Genomic DNA, 21,216 nt, shown 5'->3' with positions numbered 1-21,216 from the left:
GACAGGGACAGGGACAGAGAAAGAGACAGACAGGGACAGAGACAGAGAAAGACAAAGACAAAGACAAAGAGAAAGGGACAGAGACAGAGACAGAGATAGATACAGACAGATACAGACAGGGACAGGGACAGGGACAGAGACAGGGACATAGACAGAGACAGGGACAGATACAGAGACAAAGAGAAAGGGACTGAGACAGAGACAGGGACAGAGTCAGAGATAGACAGGGACAGGGACAGAGAAAGGGACAGAGACAGGGACAGAGACAGGGATAGAGACAGAGAAAGACATGGACAGAGACAGTGACAGAGACAGGGATAGAGAGAGAGACAGAGACAGACAGGGACAGGGACAGAGAAAGAGACAGACAGGGACAGAAACAGAGAAAGACAGAGACAGGGATAGGGACAGAGACAGAGACAAAGAGAAAGGGACAGAGACAGAGATAGATACAGACAGAGACAGACAGGGCCAGGAACAGGGACAGAGACAGGGACAGAGACAGGGACATAGACCGAGACAGGGACAGATACAGAGACAGGGACAGAGACAGAGACAGGGACAGATACATATACAGAGACAGAGACAGATACAGATACAGAGACAGGGACAGAGACAGAGAAAGACAGGGAGAGAGACAGAGACAGGGACAGATACAGAGACAGAGAAAGACAGGGACAGAGACAGAGACAGAGACAGGGACAGATACAGAGACAGAGACAGAGACAGGGACAGAGACAGAGACAGAGACAGGGACAGGTACAGAGACAGGGACAGAGACAGGGACAGGGACAGAGACAGAGACAGAGACAGATACAGAGACGGGGACAGAGACAGGGACAGAGACAGAGACAGAGACAGAGACAGGGACAGGGACAGATACAGATACAGAGACAGGGACAGAGACAGAGAAAGACAGGGACAGAGACAGATACAGAGACAGGGACAGAGACAGAGACAGAGACAGAGACAGAGACAGGGATAGAGACAGATACAGATACAGATACAGAGACAGGGACAGAGACAGGGACAGAGACAGAGACAGAGACAGGGACAGAGACAGAGAAAGACAGGGACAGAGACAGAGACAGAGACAGAGACAGGGACAGATACAGAGACAGGGACAGATACAGATACAGATACAGAAACAGGGACAGATACAGAGACAGGGACAGAGACAGAGACAGAGACATGGACAGAGACGGGGACAGATACAGATACAGGGACAGAGACAGAGACAGGGACAGATACAGATACAGATACAGGGACAGATACAGATACAGAGACAGGGACAGATACAGATAAAGATACAGAGACAGGGACAGATACAGATACAGAGACAGAGACAGAGACAGAGACAGGGAAAGATACAGATACAGGGACAGAGACAGAGACAGAGACAGAGACAGGGAAAGATACAGATACAGGGAAAGATACAGATACAGGGACAGAGACAGAGACAGGGACAGATACAGATAAAGATACAGAGACAGGGAAAGATACAGATACAGAGACAGGGACAGATACAGGGATAGGGGCATTGTCATGCTGAAACAGGAAATGGCCTTCCCCAAACTGTTGCCACAAAGCTGGAAGCACAGAATAATCTAGAATCTCATTGTATGCTGTAGCGTTAAGACTACCCTTTACTGAAACTAAGGGGCCTAGCCCAAACCATGAAAAACAACCCCAGAGACAGATAGGGCCAAGGCCAGGGCCAGGGACAGGGACAGAGACAGAGACAAAGACAGGGATAGGGACTGAGACAGAGACAGAGACAAAGAGACATGGACCGATACAGAGACAGAGAGAGACAGAGGCAGACAGAGACAGGGACAGATACAGAGACAGGGGGAAAGGGACATAGACAGGGACAGAGACAGGAACAGAGACAGGAACAGAGACAGGGACAAAGACAGAGAAAGGGGCAGAAACAGAGACAGAGAGACAGAGACCCCTCTCTCCTCTCCCTCACCAGCTGTTTTTAGAACGCCCTACAGTCCCTGTTGACTGTGTGCTCCTCTTCCTCTCCTCCCAGTCCTGGAATCCCCTTTTTTCTCTCTCTCTCTTCCTTCCTCTCTTTCTCTCTCTCTAGTTCCCTCCCAACTCTGTACTCTTGTGTTGAAGGTGAGAAATGAATCGGGGGCGACCTAAAAAAGTTTCCATTCGAACTGGAATACAAGTAGTTGTTGGATTTAGAATGTGTCTGTCTACAGAAGACTATGATCGAGGAGTCTGCTTTAAAACAAGCTAGATAAAACCACATATAAAAACCGGGTTGATATGACATGCCCTATTTTGTCTGCACATTTGACTCAGAGGCTAATAGAACAGCAGAGCTTACATCCTATTTAGTCTAATATGCATACTGGCTCAGATAGTACAGTATATATACAAAAGTATGTGGACAACCCTTCAAATTAGTGGATTCGGCTATTTCAGCCGCAACTCTTCCTGACAGGAGTGTAAAATTGATCACACAGCCATGCAATCTCTATAGACAAACATTGGCAGTAGAATGGCCTTACTGAAGAGCTTAGTGACTTTCAACGTGGCACCGTCATAGGATGCCCCATTTCCAACAAGTCAGTTTGTAAAATGTCTGCCCCACTAGAGCTGCCCCGGTCAACTGTAAGTGTTGTTATTGTGAAGTGGAAACGTCTAGGAGCAACAAAGGCTCAGCCGTGAAGTGGTAGGCCACACAAGCTCCCAGAATGGGACCGCCAAGTGCTGTAGCGCGTAGTGTGTAAAAATTGTCTGTCCTCGGTTGCAACACTCACTACAGAGTTCCAAACTGCCTGGAAGCAACGTCAGCACAATAACTGTTCGCCAGGAGCTTCATGAAATGGGTTTCCACGGCCAAGCAGCCGCACACAAGCCTAATATCACTATGCGAATGCCAAGCGTCAGCTGGAGTGGTGTAAAGCTCACCGCCATTGGACTCTGGAGCAGTGGAAACATGTTCTCTGGAGTGATGAATCACACTTCAACATCTGGCAATCAGACAGACGAATCTGGGTTTGGCGGATGCCAGGGGGACAGTACCTGCCCCAATGCATTATGCCAACTTTAAAGTTTGGTGGAGGAGGAATAATGGTCTGGGGCTGTTTTTCATGGTTTGGGCTAGGCACCTTATTCCAAGTGAAGGGTACTCTTAACGCTATAGCATACATTGAGATTCTAGACGATTCTGTGCTTCCAACTTTGTGGCAACAGTTTGGGGAAGGCCTTTTCCTGTTTCAGCATGAAAATGCCCCGTGCACAAAGCGAGGTCCATACAGAAATGGTTTGTTGATATCGGTGTGGAAGAACTTGACTGTTCTGCACAGAGCCTTGATCTCAACCCCATCGAACACCTTTGGGATCAATTGAAACGCCGACTGCAAGCCAAGCCTAATCGCCCAACATCAGTGCCCGACCTCACTAATGCTCGTGGCTGAATAGAAGCAAGTCCCTGCAGCAATGTTCCAACATCTAGTGAAAAGCCTTCCCAGAAGAGTGGAGGCTGTTTTATCAAAGGGGGGGACCAACTCCATAATAATGCCCATGATTTTTGAATGAGATGTTCCATGTACTTTGATCATCTAGTGTATTAATTGACTTTGCACATGGATAAAAAATAGACACAAGTCTCCCATGTGGAGATAATGAGATGGTTGTGATTGGCATAGGTGGGTTGTTGTTGATATTGTTGTTTACTCTGATCTTTGTTCTGAGAATGTCCTTGTCTCTCTCTGTGTGCTAGCCAGCGCTGAAGGACTCTTCTTCTGAGAAAGGGACGTCTCTGGCTCTGACTTTGTCTGACCAGAAGGCAGTGACGCACCCCACTTAGACACCCGTTACTCACTGACTCACTGTTCCTGGATCTGTGAAATCTCATCACTCACTCTCTCTCAGCTCCCATCATGCCCCTTCATGACCTCACTTCCCCCAAAAGTGTCAAGATTCTCAGCTGGGCTCAGTCATCATGGAGTCCTATGGGCAGTCAGGAGGAATCTGTCACTCCACTCTCTCTCTTCTCTCCCTCCTCTCCCCTCTCTCCCTTCTCTCCCCTCTCTCCCCTCTCTCCCCTCTCTCCCCTCTCTCTCTTAACTCATTTGTAATTGTACGGAGCTCCATAGTATTTAACATGTATCTAGACAGTTCCTGATAATACTCCGAAGGCACTACTGTAGTAGGCCTTGGCTAGCAAAGAGTGCGTTCTGTGTTACGGTGTTGCATGTATTGTCAGTTTAGTTAGTGAAACCCTTTTGAGAGAAAAACTTGAGAGGTTGAGGAGACTATAAATAATTGCATTTGTATTTATTATGGATCCCCATTAGCTGCTGCCACTACCACATATATACAGTACAAAATCCATGTGTACGTGTGTGTATAGTGAATATGCTATAGTGTGTGTGTGTGTATGCTTCACAGTCCCCGCTGTTCCATAAGGTGTTTTTTTATCTGTTTTTAAATCTAATGTTACTGTTTGCATGAGTTACTTGATGTGGAATAGAGTTTTATGTAGTCATGGCTCTATTTAGTACTGTGTGCCTCCCAAAGTATGTTCTGGACTTGGGGACTGTGAAGAGACCTCTTGTGGCATGTCTTGTGGGGTATGCATGGGTGTCCGAGCTGTGTGCCAGTAGTTTAGACAGACAGCTCGGTGCATTCAATATGTCAATACCTCTCATAAATACAAGTATCCCCTCTATATCCCCCTGTATCCCCTCTCTATCCTCCCCTGTACCCCCCCTATATCCCCCTGTTTCCCCCCTATATACCCCTATATACACCTGTATCCTCCCTATATACCCTTAGATACCCCTGTATCCCCCCTGTATCCCACCTCGATCTCCCCTATATCCCCCCGTATCCCCGCTATATCCCCCTGTATCCCTCTATATCCCCCCTATATCACCCTGTATCCCCCTTGTATCCCCCTATATCTCCCCTATATCTCCCCTATATCACCCTGTTTCCCCCCTATATACCCCTATATACACCTGTATCGCCCATATATACCCATATACACCCCTGTATCCCACCTTGTATCCCCCTGTATCCCCCTTGTACCCCCCTGTATCCCCCTATATCCCCCCTGAATCCCCCTGAATCCCCCTATATCCCCCCTGTATCCCCCTATATCCCATCTATTTCACCCTATATCCCCCTTGTATCCCCCTATATCCCCCCTATATCCTCCTGCTTCCCCCCTATATACCCTTATATACCCCTGTATCCCCCCCTATATACCCATATATACCCTGTACCCCCCCTGTATCCCACCTTGTATCCCCCTGTATCCCCCCTATATCCCCTCGTATCCCCCCTGTATCCCCCTATATCCCCCCTATATCCCCCTGTATCCCCCTTGTACCCCCCTGTATCCCCCCTATATCTTCCTGTATCCCCCTTGTATCACCCTATATCCCCCCTATATCCCCCTTGTATATCCCTATATCCCCCCTATATCCCCCTGTATCCTTCCCTATATCCCCCCGTATCCCCCCTGTATCCCCCTTTTATCCCCCTATATCCCCCCTATATCCCCCTGTATCCCCCTTGTACCCCCATGTATCCCCCCTATATACCCCTGTATTCCCCCTATATACCCTTGTATTCCCCTTGTTTCCCCCTATATCCCCCTTATATCCCCCTGTATCCCCCTGTATCCCCCCTATATCCCCCCGTATCCCCCCTGTATCCCCCCTTTATCCCCCTATACCCCCCTGTATCCCCCTTGTACCCCCATGTATCCCCCCTATATACCCCTGTACCCCCCTATATCCCCCTTATATCCCCCTATATCCCCCTTATATCCCCCTGTATCCCCCCTGTATCCCCTCTATATCCCCCTGTATCCCCCTTGTACCCCCCTGTATCCCCCTTGTATCCCCCTATATCCCCCCTGTATCCCCCTTGTATCCCCCTATATCCCCTCTATATCACCCTGTATCCCCTCTGTATCCTCCCCTGTATCCCCCCTATATCCCCCTGTTTTCCCCCTATATCCCCCCTATATACACCTGTATCCTCCCTATATACCCTTATATACCCCTGTATCCCCCCTGTATCCCACCTCTATCCCCCCTATATCCCCCCGTATCCCCGCTATATCCCCCTGTATCCCTCTATATCCCCCTATATCACCCTGTATCCCCCTTGTATCCCCCTATATCTCCCCTATATCACCCTGTTTCCCCCCTATATACCCCTATATACACCTGTATCGCCCCTAAGCCCCTTATATACCCCTGTATCCCCCCTATATACCCATATATACCCCTGTATCCCCCTACACCCCCCCTGTATCCCCCTTGTATCCCCCTATATCCCCTCTATATCACCCTTGTATCCCCCTATATCCCCCCTATATCCTCCTGCTTCCCCCCTATATACCCTTATATACCCCTGTACCCCCCTATATCCCCCTTATATCCCCCTATATCCCCCCGTATCCCCCCTGTATCCCCCCTATATCCCCCTGTATCCCCCTTGTACCCCCCTGTATCCCCCCTCTATCTTCCTGTATCCCCCTTGTATCCCCCTATATCCCCCCCTATATCCCCCTTGTATCCCCCTATATCCCCCCTATATCCCCCTGTATCCTTCCCTATATCCCCCCGTATCCCCCCTGTATCCCCCTTTTATCCCCCTATAACCCCCCTATATCCCCCTGTAGCCCCCTTGTACCCCCTGTATCCCCCCTATATACCCCTGTATCCCCCCTATATACCATTGTATTCCCCTTGTATCCCCCTATATCCCCCGTATATCCCCTTGTATCCCTCTATATCCCCCCTGTATCCCCCTTGTATCCCCCTGTACCCCCCTATATCCCCCTTGTGTCCCCCTTGTGTCCCCCTTGTATCCCCCTATATCCCCCCTGTATATCCCCCCTGTATATCCCTATATCCCCCCTGTATCCTCCTATATGCCCCCTGTATCCCACCTACACTACCTCCATCAACACATCATCACACAAGTAAACACTGAGACACAACCCCTCCTCAAGTCCCTACACGATCCTCCATCTTCTACTGTACAGATAGTGTATAACTAGTGTGTCTGTACATCAGAAACACTTCCCATCCCACAGCTAAGTGCAGGAATCCCAGATTCTGAAAGACAGTCTGTAGGAAAAGATCTGCCTAAATGTATAGTCAGCGTTCTTCAAAGAGGATGATATGGAGATGTTTTGCAAAGAGAAGTCTGCCAGGATTTTCAAATCAGTCTGATCAGTCCATCAAGCATCAAGCAATATTAGCACAGTAGAGAGAGCTATAGCTTATCCACAGCATACTGGCTTGTATTAGCAGCTACAATAGTCAAATATGTATTGACAGTATGCCTTATCCAACACAATCATTATCATCCCCATGTCTCTCCCTTTCCTGTGTGTGTGCTTTGTGTTTGTTTGTGTGTGCGCGCGTGAGTGCCTGTGTGTGCATGAGTGTATGTGCACGTATGTGTGCGTCTGTGTGACGCTGCACTAGGCTCCCACCTAAGCAGTGTCATTATGAAGATGAATAGTGTGATTATAAGGATGAATAGTGTGATTATAAGGATGAATAGTGTGATTATAAGGAGGAATAAGGTGATTATAAGGAGGAATAAGGTGATTATAAGGATGAATAAGGTGATTATAAGGAGGAATAAGGTGATTATAAGGATGAATAAGGTGATTATAAGGATGAATAGTGTGATTATAAGGATGAATAAGGTGACTATAAGTATGAATAAGGTGAATAGAAGGATGAGTAAGGTGATTATCAGGATGAATAAGGTGATTATAAGGATGAATAAGGTGATTAGGCCTGTTGTCCTTGCTGCTGGGTGCTGGGGCTGCCTACCCCTCATTAAGGAGGGGACGTAAGCGTGCCTACCACGTCACGCACACATTAACCACCTTACCCAGTCATCCATAGGGTACACATCCACAGCGTACACTTTAAGGACTTTTGAAAGACTAGCCCTTGGGCTAAAAGAGATCCTAATACAATCTAAATCAAATCAAACTACGGTTTGGGGAGGCCTCTGTAAGTGTGATAGCAGGACAAGAGTGATTCATTGTGTTCACCTGAGTGCTGAGCTCTAGTCATGTCCTTAGTAGCTGTGTTGCATGTTTGCTGCTAAATAATGCTACAGTGAGTTCCAAAAGTATTGGGACAGTGACAATTTATGTTGTTGTTTTGGCTCTCTACTCCAGCACTTTGGATTTGAAATGATACATTGACTATGGGGTTAAAGTGCAGACTGTCAGCTTTAATATCAGGGTATTTTCATCCATATTGGGTGAACCGTTTAGAAATTACAATACTTTTTGCACATAGTCCCAACATTTTAGGGGACTAAAACTAATGGGACAAATTCACTTACGTGCGTATTAAAGTTGTCAAAAGTTTAGTATTTGGTCCAATATTCATAGCACGCAATGACTACATCAAGCTTTGACTCTACAAATTAGTTGGATGCATTTGCTGTTTTTTTGGGTTGTGTTCCAGATTATTTTGTGCCCAGTAGAAATGAACGGTTAATAATGTATTGTCATTTTGGAGTCACTTTTGTTGTAAATAAGCGTAGAATATGTGTCTAAACACTTCTACATTAATGTGGATGCTACCATGGTTACGGATAATCCTGAATGAATCGTGAATAATGGTGAGTGAGATAGTTACAGACGTACAAATATCGTACCACCAAGACATGTTAAACTCTCACCATTACAGCAACAGGGGAGGTTAGTATATTTGGAGTGGTATGATATTTGTGAGTCTATAACTTTCTCAGTCATCATTATTCACGATTCATTCAGGATTATCCGTAGTCATGGTAGCATCCACATTAATGTCGAAGTGCATCCAACAGATCTGTAGAGTCACAAGCGTGGTGTAGTCCTAAATGCTGGAGTACAAAGACAAAACTGTAAATGTTATACAGTGAGCTCCAAAAGTATTGGGATAGTGACACATTTTTGGTTGTTTTGTCTTGGTACTCCAGCAGTCTACAGGCATGATGCCATATGTGTTATTTCATAGTTTTGATGTCTTCACTTTTATTCTACAATGTAGAAAATAGTCAAAATAAAGAAAAACCCTTGAATGAGTAGGTGTGTCCAAACGTTTGACTGGTACTGTATATTATGTTAAGTGTGCCTTGAATTCTAAATAAATCACTGACAGTGTCACCAGCAAAGCACCCCCACACCATCACACCTTCTCCTTCATGCTTCACGGTGGGAACCACACATGCAGAGATCATCCGTTCACCTACTCTGCATCTCACAGACACGACGGTTGGAACCAAAAATCTCAAATTTAGACTCATCAGACCAAAGGACAGATTTCCACCGGTCTAATGTCCATTGCTTGTGTTTCTTGGCCAAAGCAAGTCTCTTCTTCTTATTGGTGTCCTATAGTAATGGTTTCTTGGCAGCAATTCAACCATGAAGGCTGGATGTTGAGATGTGTCTGTTACTTGAACTCTGTGAAGCATTTATTTGGGCTGCAATTTCTGAGGCTGGTAACTCTAATGAACTTATCCTCTGCAGCAGAGGTAACTCTGGGTCTTCCTTTCCTGTGGTGGTCCTCATGAGAGACAGTGTCATCATAGCGCTTGATGGTTTTTGCGACTCCACTTGAAGAAACTTTCAAAGTTCTTGAACTTTTCCGTATTGACTGACCTTCATGTTTAAAGTAATGATCGACTGTCATTTCTCTTTGTTTATTTGAGGTGTTCATGCCATAATATGGACTTGGTTTTTTACCAAATAGGGCTATCTTCTGTATACCACCCCTACCTTGTCACAACACAACTGATTGGCTCAAATGCATTAAGAAAGAAAGAAATTCCACAAATTAACTTTTAACCAAGAACGACCTGTTGATTGAAATGCATTCCAGGTGACAACCTCATGAAGCTGGTTGAGAGAAAGCCAAGAGTGTGCAAAGCTGTCATCAAGGCAAAGGGTGGCTACTTTGAAGAGTCTAAAATCTAAAATCAATTTTGATTTGTTTAACACTTTTTTGGTTACTACATGATTCCATGTGTGTTATTTCATAGTTTGATGTTTTCACTATTATTCTACAATGTAGAAAATAGTAAAAATAAAGACGACCCCTTGAATGAGTAGGTGTGTCCAAACTTTTGACTGGTACTGTATAGAATGTTGCTAACATGTAGAGGTCGATGTGCAGGGGTAGCCGAATGCTATGTTATACTAATCTTGGTTAGCAACATAAAGGTGTAGGGCAGCTTAGTGAGTAGGAACACTGCATAAAGCCAAGTGAGCAGTGAGTCAGTCCAGGGGTTAAACAGATCACTAGATTGGCCCAAACATCAGCTCCACCCATGTGATCATCTTCAAGTCGGGCCCAGATAACTGTCTCCATGGCAACCCCCACACCAGGAATCTCTTATTTTTTTTCACAGCGACTGGTTCTGATGTCCACATGGCAACGGCTGCCGTGGGGACAGTGCAGGGAGGGGGGAGGGATAGAAGGGAGGGTGTGGGGATGGAGGGGAGGGGGATGTGTGGGGATGGAGGGGAGGGGGATGTGTGGGGGGTGGCTGCTGCTGACGCACTAGGTAGCTGCCTGCAAACTTTTCCAGAATTCCGCCCACCGGCACAGAAGTAAGCACTCGGCTGGAATCCGGCGCACCAAAGCTGCGTTTCCTCTCTCTTTTTCTCTCTGTCTGTCTCTCAACCTTGAACAACGCCTCCTACTTGAACCAGGCCTGTTGACCCTCCCTTATTCATCCATCAACAGAACCTCATCGCACCTCCTCCATGGTTATGTCCCAGAACAACAAACTACTGCCTGTGTTTCGGGAGCTGTGGTGGTGACACTACTGTTAGGAGGTCAGTGTGTGTGGGCGGGCCCTCCTGTGTGTCTGTCTGTGGCTAGGGGTCTGGGGATTGGCCGGTTCTCTATGTTCTGTTTTGTTGTGTCCTAGGGGAATCTCTGGAGTCTTAGACACCACTGATGCAGCAGCAGTAGAGGGGGTGGTTAAGGAAGAGGAGGAATGCTTAGCTCTCTCACCTGCGTCCATACACACACACACACACACACACACACACACACACACACACACACACACACACACACACACACACACACACACACACACACACACACACACACACACACACACACACACACACACACACACACACACACACATTTACTCACAACACTGTTCATTTTTATCAATCAAACCCACTTTTCTTTTTTTGTAAATGGGACATGTGGTCTAGATCATGTCTAGACATTGTGGTTTTTGTTTGGGCACAAGTGTCACATCCAAAATGTATTACACATGTAGTAGGGAGAGCATTTCCAGATGTCATATTAGTTGGAGAAGTTGGGGGGGGGGGGTCAGTTGGTAATTGAACACTCCCAATTATCTTGAATAATCCCTCAGTAATCTTTTCCTGTGAATGGAAATTGTGTGGAAAGAAAATGTGTTGGGAGTCAAAGATTACAATTAAAATAAGAATAAAACATTAAAAAATGGTTTTATGGGCCAGTGCTTATTTCTATCAGCCGGACGTTGGGAGAGAGAGCGAAAAAGAAAGAGAGAGAGAGAGAGAGAGAGAGAGAGAGAGAGAGAGAGAGAGAGAGAGAGAGAGAGAGAGAGAGAGAGAGAGAGAGAGAGAGAGAGAGAGAGAGAGAAAGAGAGAGGGGGAGAAACACAGAGAGAGAGAAAAAAGAGTGAGAGAGTGTGGTTTCCGTCCAAGTGGGGAAAGCCACAGCCGACTTAAACCGTCAAAAAATCCAAAGCACCAGGGCCAAGAATCCTCTCCTCGGTGAAAGCCAGAGAGAAAAATGTCACTTTTCTCACTCTAGCTTGAGGAGATAACCAGAAGGCAGCCCAGCAGGGGTTGTGTTTGTGGCTTCAATAGCATTGGAAAAAGTACCTCTGTGTGATTCTTAAACAGTTAACCCCGACCTTGGAATGTATGTATTGATGTATGTATTGATGTATTGATGTAATGTATTGATTTCAATATGAGTAGTTTTATTCAGAATGTTGACGGTCATGCCAATAGAGTAGGACTCCCCAGAGCAGAGGCCAATTTACAAATCACAGCCTCATCACTGGAATCTCCCCATGAAGACACAACCTTGGAGACATACTATACAGCCATCTATAGGGAACAGAAAATGGGGGCACATCGACCGGAAAATCCAGGGTCTGAGCAGACCAGGAGCCTCTGTGGGATGGGCGATTGTAAATCTACACCCACCCACCAGCCCCACTCACTTGACCTTGTCCTCCTCCCTCTTCCCTTCTTCCTCCTCTCCTCTCCTGAATGGATCTGTCTCACCCTGGTCTTTATGGCAGTGTGGGAGAGGGAGGACAGGAAAGGACCTAGGTGTTAGGCCATAGCTCATCCCCATAGTAGGGGTCATGGTGGCCAGTGGTTGTTAGGGTGATTGAGGAAGTCCAGCGCTGACCCCTAGCATGGAGCCAGCTGATGGGACCCAGTGGGTCGGTCAGTGCAGGAGGGTCCCATGGCCTGGCTCTGCTCTTAATGCTAACTGCTTTATAAATGATTAGCACAAGACTTATACTCCCAGCTAGAAGGCTAGCTATACTTACAATGCCTTGATTGCTTTTTAACACCAGGCACTTTCAACAGGGCTGAGTATGTACTGACATGATGCTATTGTAGTACTACAGCTTGCTATAGTGAGCAACCCTCAGATAGAGGTAACATAGTGGATACTATGGCCTGTCTGTAAACGCTGAATGAAGATGTCGTGACCCACCAGACACCTGTTGTGGGTCCCCTGCCAGATGGGCCTCCCCCTCTGCCCCCTACTCTCCCCCCTCCGCCCTCCTCCTCCTTTCCTCCTCCTCCACCCTTCCTCCCCCCCTCCGCCCTCCTCCTCCTTTCCTCCCCCTCTCCCCCCTCCGCCCTCATCCTCCTTTCCTCCCCCTCTCCCCCCTCCGCCCTCCTCCACCCTTCCCCCCCATATGCCTTCTTCCTCCCTTTCTCCCCCTCTTCCCCATCCACCCTCCTCCTCCCTTCTCTCCCCCTCTCCCCCCTCCACCCTTCACCCTTCCCACGGTCACACACTTTTGTACAGGAGGTTTCCAAAAAATAAAAATGTCAGTATAAAACATTTACCAGCGTGCTGAGTTTACATGTCTGACAAGAAAAGGACAGTTTGGAGCGGTTAAGTGTCACATAAATCTTTCAGCGCACTAATTGAAGTGGTTCCCCCAATAGGCTACTCTCTGCAGCTGCTTGAACAAATGACACAACTGTGGACGGGACAGCCAGCTAACTATACCATACTCCCACTCTGTGATGTCAGCTGTTGATAAGACAAAGACACGTGGTGCACTGTGGGTGGATGCTGTGTTCTCAATGTTCTAAGTTTTGTTCCGACAACTCCGTGGCGACTGTGCTGTGTAACTACATAAACAGTCGTATCCTTATTGAAATGGATTTGAAATTAAAGAGTTCAGGATATTCCTTATTTTTCTCCTTCACTGCATTTGACCCACTTCTTGATAGGTGTTATTTATTGTGGAGGCTCAGTGGCTGTACTGTGGTGTCAGTGGTGGGAAGAGTCGCACACTGAGTTTGATGTGCTTTTTAGGCCCATGAGTTTCGATCCAACAATGATGAAAGTGTGACAATGGAAGCAGATCTATCCCCCTCTCTTCTGGACTTCAACCTTCTCTCTGTTCATTGCCCTTCCTCTGTCTCTCCCTCTTTCCCATATATTCCTCCCTGTCTCTTGTTAATTGCTGCAGAGCTTGTTGATGGAAATCAATGAGTGCTTTTTGATTATGAGCCAGAGCTGGGGAAGGTGAGAGAGAAGTGGACACACACACACCGTCAGCACTTTGGACTCTGTCCACCGAGGAAGGATTAGTGTGTGTTTCACACGGAGGTTCCCACACTCTTCTGCTGCGGCCAAACTCCAGCCTAGCATGGCCTCTGCCAACCGCTCGGTCAAAACTCAATGACATTGGAACAATCACAACAAACTCTCCTCTGATGAAACCTTAACTACCCTCAGAGAGTTAACAGACAGTTACCTCTGTGGTATCAAACACGGTCTCCCCTCAGCCTTCTGTGAGCCCTACCACACACAGTGTGCACAGAAGGAAGAGCCGTGTTAAGTCTGTTTGATAGCTCTTCCTTCAGACACAAGTCGCTCTCATATCCGAGCGGTTCTCGCCGGGGGTCCGTTCTCCGTACGTGGGGTCCATTCACAAAACCAGCACCCCACCCAACCGCACCCGCGGCACCCGTCCTGCCTTCCCGCCATCTTCTCCTCGGAACACCTGGCACCCGGCTAACAATCACCTGTTCACCTAATTAGACAGACACTGGGGGGAGAAGGAGATTAATAAGTTAATGAGACAGTAATCTGGCCCAATCACATGCCCCGGCGTCTGCTTCCTCCTCGTCTGTTTCCTCCTCGGCAGCAGGGGTGCAGTAATGACCTCTGGATTGGGTGATTCCTTCGCCGTGCGATCTTGAGTGACCCCATCACGGATGGACCTTCTGTGGTACCACAGCATGGAGGAATGGAGGGATGAAGGTATAGAGAAAAGTGGGAAGTGGGAAGAAGGCCAGGCCAGGCCAGACCAGACCAGGCCAGGCCAGGAAGGCTGCTTTCTGAAAGGACAGAGCGAGTGACTTGGCAGCCTGGGCACTGAGGCGTCAGCCAAATGAATGAGCATTAGGAGATGAGGTTCCCATTGCACAGCAGTTGGAGCCACTCCAGGTCTCACCAGCTGTGCCACTCTTGTTTACAAGCCGCCACCTGCTGCCGGAGAGGCCTCCATTCTGACTAGCAACCTCAGGCTCGCATGACCACCAAAGCCAGACCAGGGCATGTGCTGCCTGGGCTAGGGAAACCCGGTCACTGGTGCTTATGAGAAGTGCATAGCGCCCACTCCTCTGTGGCGTTTCATCATCATGTTTCCTAACATCGCTTTGTGTTACATTTACATACATAAATACATACAGGCTTTGGTTATAGAAGTGAGGAGGATATGTTATTATCCAGTCAGATAAAAACCGCGACCGGGAGACCCATGGGGCGGCGCACATCATCCGGGTTAGAGGAGGGTTTGGTCGGCAGGGATGTCCTTGTCCCATCGCGCTCTAGCGACTCCTGTGACGGGCATGCACACAAAAAAGTTGGGTCGGAGCTTGCAAAACGGCAGCCATCTAGAATGGATGTAATGACTAAATGTCCAGGATCCTATCACTCATTATATATTCATCTCTCTGCTGCCCACAAAAACAAATCACTGGCCCATATGTTTCACACACCGGAACTGGATCCACATCCTCCTCCATTCCTCCATGCTCAGGTATCCCCAAAACACGCATCCCTCCCTTCCTCCATGACTGGACCTCCTCCCGTGTCTCACATCCCTCCCTTCCTCCATGACTGGACCTCCTCCCGTGTCTCACCATCCCTCCCTCCCTCCATGACTGGACCTCCTCCCGTGTCTCACCATCCCTCCCTCCCTCCATGGCTGGACCTCCTCCCGTGTCTCACCATCCCTCCCTTCCTCCATGACTGGCCCTCCTCCCTTGTCTCACCATCCCTTCCTCCATGACTTGACCTCCTCGCGTGTCTCACCATCCCTCCCTTCCTCCATGACTGGACCTCCTCCCGTGTCTCACCATCCCTCCCTTCCTCCATGACTTGACCTCCGCCCGTGTCTCACCATCCCTCCCTTCCTCCATGACTTGACCTCCTCCCGTGTCTCACCATCCCTCCCTTCCTCCATGACTGGACCTCCTCCCGTGTCTCACATCCCTCCCTTCCTCCATGACTGGACCTCCTCCCGTGTCTCACCATCCCTCCCTCCCTCCATGACTGGACCTTCTCCCGTGTCTCACCATCCCTCCCTCCCTCCATGGCTGGACCTCCTCCCGTGTCTCACCATCCCTCCCTTCCTCCATGACTGGCCCTCCTCCCTTGTCTCACCATCCCTTCCTCCATGACTTGACCTCCTCGCGTGTCTCACCATCCCTCCCTTCCTCCATGACTGGACCTCCTCCCGTGTCTCACCATCCCTCCCTTCCTCCATGACTTGACCTCCGCCCGTGTCTCACCATCCCTCCCTTCCTCCATGACTTGACCTCCTCCCGTGTCTCACCATCCCTCCCTTCCTCCATGACTGGACCTCCTCCCGTGTCTCACCATCCCTCCCTTCCTCCATGACTTGACCTCCTCCCGTGTCTCACCATCCCTCCCTTCCTCCATGACTGGACCTCCGCCCGTGTCTCACCATCCCTCCCTTCCTCCATGACTGGACCTCCTCCCGTGTCTCGCCATCCCTCCCTTCCTCCATGACTGGACCTCCTCCCGTGTCTCACCATCCCTCCCTTCCTCCATGACTTGACCTCCGCCCGTGTCTCACCATCCCTCCCTTCCTCCATGACTTGACCTCCTCCCGTGTCTCACCATCCCTCCCTCCCTCCATGACTGGACCTCCTCACCATCCCTTCCTTCCTGCAGGTGTACAATACCTTCCCTTAAGTGCTGTGTTGCTCCAAAATAATTAATCTGTTCTATTCAACGCATCCTGTGGATCTCACAAGCTCTTTCTTTATGGTGTTATGTTATGTTGGTGTTTCCTTTATTTTAGCAGTTACCTGTACACTCATACCTACATGGGTTTGAACTGACTCATGTCACTCTTTGTGTTACCATGGCGTTTCTCTTGATTCTATTCATATTTTTCCTCTGTGACTGCTTTTCTGACCCTGTGTGTTTTCTCTTGTTTCTCCTCCAGGGAACTTTAAAGGGATGTGTAAACAGATAGATCACTTTCCTGAGGACACGGACTATGAAGCGGACCCCTCTGAGTACTTCTTACGTGAGTCTCCTCTCTTTGGCTTTCACTTTTACAGTACAGAGGAACCAGTGAGCCTCAAGGGATAGTGTGGTCTGGGCATCTCATCTGCACATTTGATACTGTATTGTAGTGAATAGTGTAAATACTACACAAATACTACACAAATGTACAACTGTGTACTTTCTAATCTTGTTGAGAGAGGGTAGTATTTAATATGAGGTAATCTTCAATCAGGTGACAAGGGGGGACAGAAATCAGCCAACAAAGCGTCCTCTTACTTCAACTGACAACTCATATTATATGACAGTTCATATTTAATACCTGAGCCCACTTTCCCCACCCAGCCCCTGACAGTCAATACAGTGACAGTAGTTCTGGTGGGCCTGTGTGTTCTTTTAGATATCTCTAAACTGTATCCTGCTTTTAGTGAGTGCCTGTCTGTCTGGTCTGAACTCTACCAGGCACCACTCCTCCTCTCCTGGCTGTTTTTACTGCCTGCCATATGTAACGTAACGTGCAGTATTACAGTCCACTGTGTACCCTGTAAACTCCCCACATTGATCTGTGCTCTGTTTTCCTCACTGCCAGCAAGACATGGAAATGTGTGTCAAACAAGCTGCGGTAACAATCCTAAAATTACATGATGTCAATGCCAACAGAAATTGTATTTGAATTCCATAATTTAGAACTTGTATTAGGATATTGAATTTGAATGTAATATTTTTGCATTTGTAACGCACAAACTTGTATTTCATGATTTGAAACTGAATTGAGTGAATATTGCATTCAGTTTTAAAATTCAGTTTACATTTAATTTAATATTCAAATTCAATATTTATATATTCAGTTTCAATATGATAGATATTGTATTCATTGTCTGTGTATCAAGTTTACAAACTATCATTTCAAGTTTATAAAAGTTTTATAAATGAAACTTCTCAGATGCGTTTAGATTAAGTTTTTAAGTTGAGTTCTTTAAATTCAGATTCAAAACCAGAGACAACATCCTGGCACTTTGCCAGCCAGGAAAAGTAGAGGAGAACAGATAGATTGAAACGCTCACTGTGATAAACAGCTTCTGCTGGTTTCTGAAGTCAATGTGGCATGTTGAATTCATTTTTTTCCTATGAATTTGGCTCCAGCATTTGAACCGTTTTTGTTGAGCTCTTATGACCCCATTCCTGAAAGACTCTCTGGAACATGGTCATGCCTTCTGTTTCCCTCTATGATGATTGCAGGCCTTGTTAGAAGGGAGTGTCACAAAAACTGCTATTTGGCCCCATTCAGAACATACTGTAGTTGAAAAGGCCCTGTCACAGCCCTTCTAAGGATAGCCTTTCCACTCCATATTTCATGTTTCTCTTGGGACTAACTGGGATCAAAACATGTCTCCCGCATCTCACAAGGTTCCTGTGACTGTGAGACTGTGAATGGTACGATGCTCATAGAACAATACACAGTTTCAACACAGTATTGAGAGTTTCAAACAAATAAGTTCAACTAACACTACCTCTGCATATTGACCTAGTACATTCAAAAAGTGCTGCAAGGTCCCCTCATTTTTCTCCTGAACAGTTCTCACTCAAAATGTAGGAGAAGGAAAATGTCATTTTACCACAAACAACCCATTGGGTGGATCAATGCTTTGATCCAATTGATTAGCACACATTTCCATGTTACGAGCAGTGCCTCGGCCCCACGCCTGTTTACAATGCTCCAGACATTTGACCCCTCCCTTCCCCCACCCAGTGATGCACAACTGAACTGGATTCAGGTTGTGTTCATCTCCTGGTCTCCATCAGAACAGACAGTAATCGAAGCCCACTCTGAGAGAAGAGGAGAGCGGAGCAGTGCGTGTTACTGCCAGTCCTGGAGATGAAGCCAATTAGGCCGTGTTTGACTTAACGCTCTGAGCGACTGTGCTCGTCCATATGTGCCAGAGAGGACGGTTATGATAACAGCTCTGGTAATGATTCTAACGATGATGAAGCCTTAACGAAGCCGGATCAGCCCTAGCGAAGCTGGGCCTTAACGAGGTGCCCGAAGTCACTGGCCTTGACAAGGGCGCAGGGGCGAGGTGACACTGCAGATCTCAGACCATGCACCTGTGTGTGTGTGTGTGTGTGTGTGTGTGTGTTTTAACCGCTTCCTGCTCTGTGATTGGACAAGAGGGCCGCAGTACTCCCAGTTGCTTGCCAATTAGGACACTCACATCATAAATATTTCAGCCTCCTTCCTATATAGGTCAGGCCTCTATCACTCTCTCTCTCTTTCTCCCCTAACACCCGTCTGTGACTGGCATGTCTTTTAGTCTGGAGTTGTACCTCTGTACTTTAGTGACAAAGTGAGCCCCCATTCAGGCCACTCAGTGTGTCTGTGTGTCTGCGTTTGTATGTTTGTGTTACATTTGTGTGTTCTCTTCTGTGAAGGTCGGGCAGGGTGAGGTCATGAGGGTACAGTGGGCCACATTGGGACAGGTTCAGAGAGAGGTGGATGTCATACTGTAGCTTCAATATCTCCGCTGCCTGTTTCATCATAGCCAGGTTGGTGTGGTCTGTGAAGGGAATTCGTTTATATACTTAGCCCATTTGACTTTAGTGGAGGACACACAGCTGGTATTTCCATAATGAGGTGTTGCACAGAGCATCTGGAGGGAGACCAAAGAGAGAGAGAGTATGCCAGCCACTTACAGGGTAGAACGCGAGGGGAAGGGTTATGCAATAGAGATTATGTCACCTCAGGTAAAAACCCACAGGAAGTGACATCAGAGGGAGTTCACACTCAGACTGAGGGGACTCGTCTATGATGTATATAATCTTGTGATTCAGCACCTGCTAGTTCACAGTACACCAGCCTACACCAGTATAGGAAGTGAGCAAATCTGACATATACAGAAGAAAGGCACAGAATGTTCTTGAATACGTACGTGCACCACCCCTCCCCCATACTTGAACATACACAGACAGACACAGACATAGACACACAGACATCCCCAAACACACACACAGTAGCAAGCTGCTTTGCAGTAGTGACTGTAGTGACTGTGAATCCTCGGCTCTCCCCATAGCCAGGCGGTTCACACATCCACACACGGTTATATAACCCAGCTGAGGCATACTAAAGCGCCAGTGGGTTTTTAGATCATGCTGTGTCCGAGCTCCCATCATCCACTACTCTACTGGGCGCTAAGCAGCAGAGAGAGAAAGAGAGAGAGAGAGAGTGACAAATACTCAGACCTAAGAGCATATTTCTTTCACAAAATTATAACTCAATACAAAGAATTTGAAACTATAAAAGATGAAGAAAAAATCAAATATTTATTGGGTGAAAAGCCAAAATGTGCAGTTTTGGCAGCCAAATATGTGTCCTCCTGCCACAACCTGAGGGACAGCCAGAGAAAAATGCAAAGTAATATTGATAATATTTCCCATTTAACTTAGTTTTGTTTTGTCTTTCATACCAGGTCATATGTCTTCTCAAGTCATATTGACACTGGTCTACTACTGTTGCTTTAATTTATTGTTGTTCTGATTAATATTGTTGTTGTAGTTGTTGTTAATGGTAATCCCATGTCCACTACTACTGTTATTATTGCTGTTGGTCCCACCATTTATTTATATATAAATATATATATATTTTGTATATATATACATATATATTTGATTTTGATTTTTCGATATGTATACTTTGACAATGTAAGTAATAACGAACTTACCATGTCAATAAAGTCAATTGAATTGAATTGAATTGAATTGAGAGAGAGAGAGAGAGAAGAGAGGAGTAAAAGAAAACACCCAGTTATGCAAGAAACGGTTGATGCAGGAGGAACTAGAACACCTAAATACATTACTGTGATAACCACACTTACACACAGAGAGAGATACAGAGAGAGACACAGAAAGAGAGAGAGATACAGAAAGAGAGCGATACAGAGAGAGATACAGAAAGAGTGAGACACAGAGAGAGATACAGAAAGAGAGAGATACAGAGAGAGAAAGAGAGATACAGAAAGAGAGAGATACAGAGAAAGATACAGAGAGAGAGATACCGAGAGAGAGAAAGTAAGAGAGAAAGAGAGAGAGAGAGGGATACAGAGAGATACAGAGAGAGATACAGAGAGAGATACAGAGAAAGAGATACCGAGAGAGAGAAAGTAAGAGAAAGAGAGAGAGAGAGGGATACAGAGAGATACAGAGAGAGATACAGAAAGAGAGAGAGATACAGAGAGAGAGAGAGATACAGAGAGAGAGAGAGAGAGAGAGAGAGAGAGAGATACAGAGAGAGAGAAATACAGAGAGAGAGATACAGAGAGAGAGATAGAGAGAGAGATCCTTAGTGAGAGAGATACAGAGAGAGAGATACAGAGAGAGAGATACAGAG

The 21,216-nt window shown here is 46.9% G+C and overlaps 1 protein-coding gene across 1 annotated transcript in view; it reads left to right on the top strand.

Moving 5' to 3' along the window:
• The window catches only part of LOC129833465 (voltage-dependent calcium channel gamma-2 subunit), an 83,417-nt gene that overhangs the window by 44,512 nt on the left and 17,689 nt on the right, over positions 1 to 21,216 (top strand). The window contains exon 2 of the mRNA XM_055898091.1: positions 16,774 to 16,857. Coding sequence (XP_055754066.1) covers positions 16,774 to 16,857 — 84 coding nt within the window. The remainder of the gene's footprint in view (positions 1 to 16,773; positions 16,858 to 21,216) is intronic.

Source organism: Salvelinus fontinalis, chromosome 34, assembly GCF_029448725.1.
Source record: "Salvelinus fontinalis isolate EN_2023a chromosome 34, ASM2944872v1, whole genome shotgun sequence".
In the NCBI taxonomy this organism is placed as follows: Eukaryota; Metazoa; Chordata; class Actinopteri; order Salmoniformes; family Salmonidae; genus Salvelinus; species Salvelinus fontinalis.
Note: the sequence above shows the minus strand (reverse complement) of the source record. Positions and strands in the feature narration are given on the sequence as shown.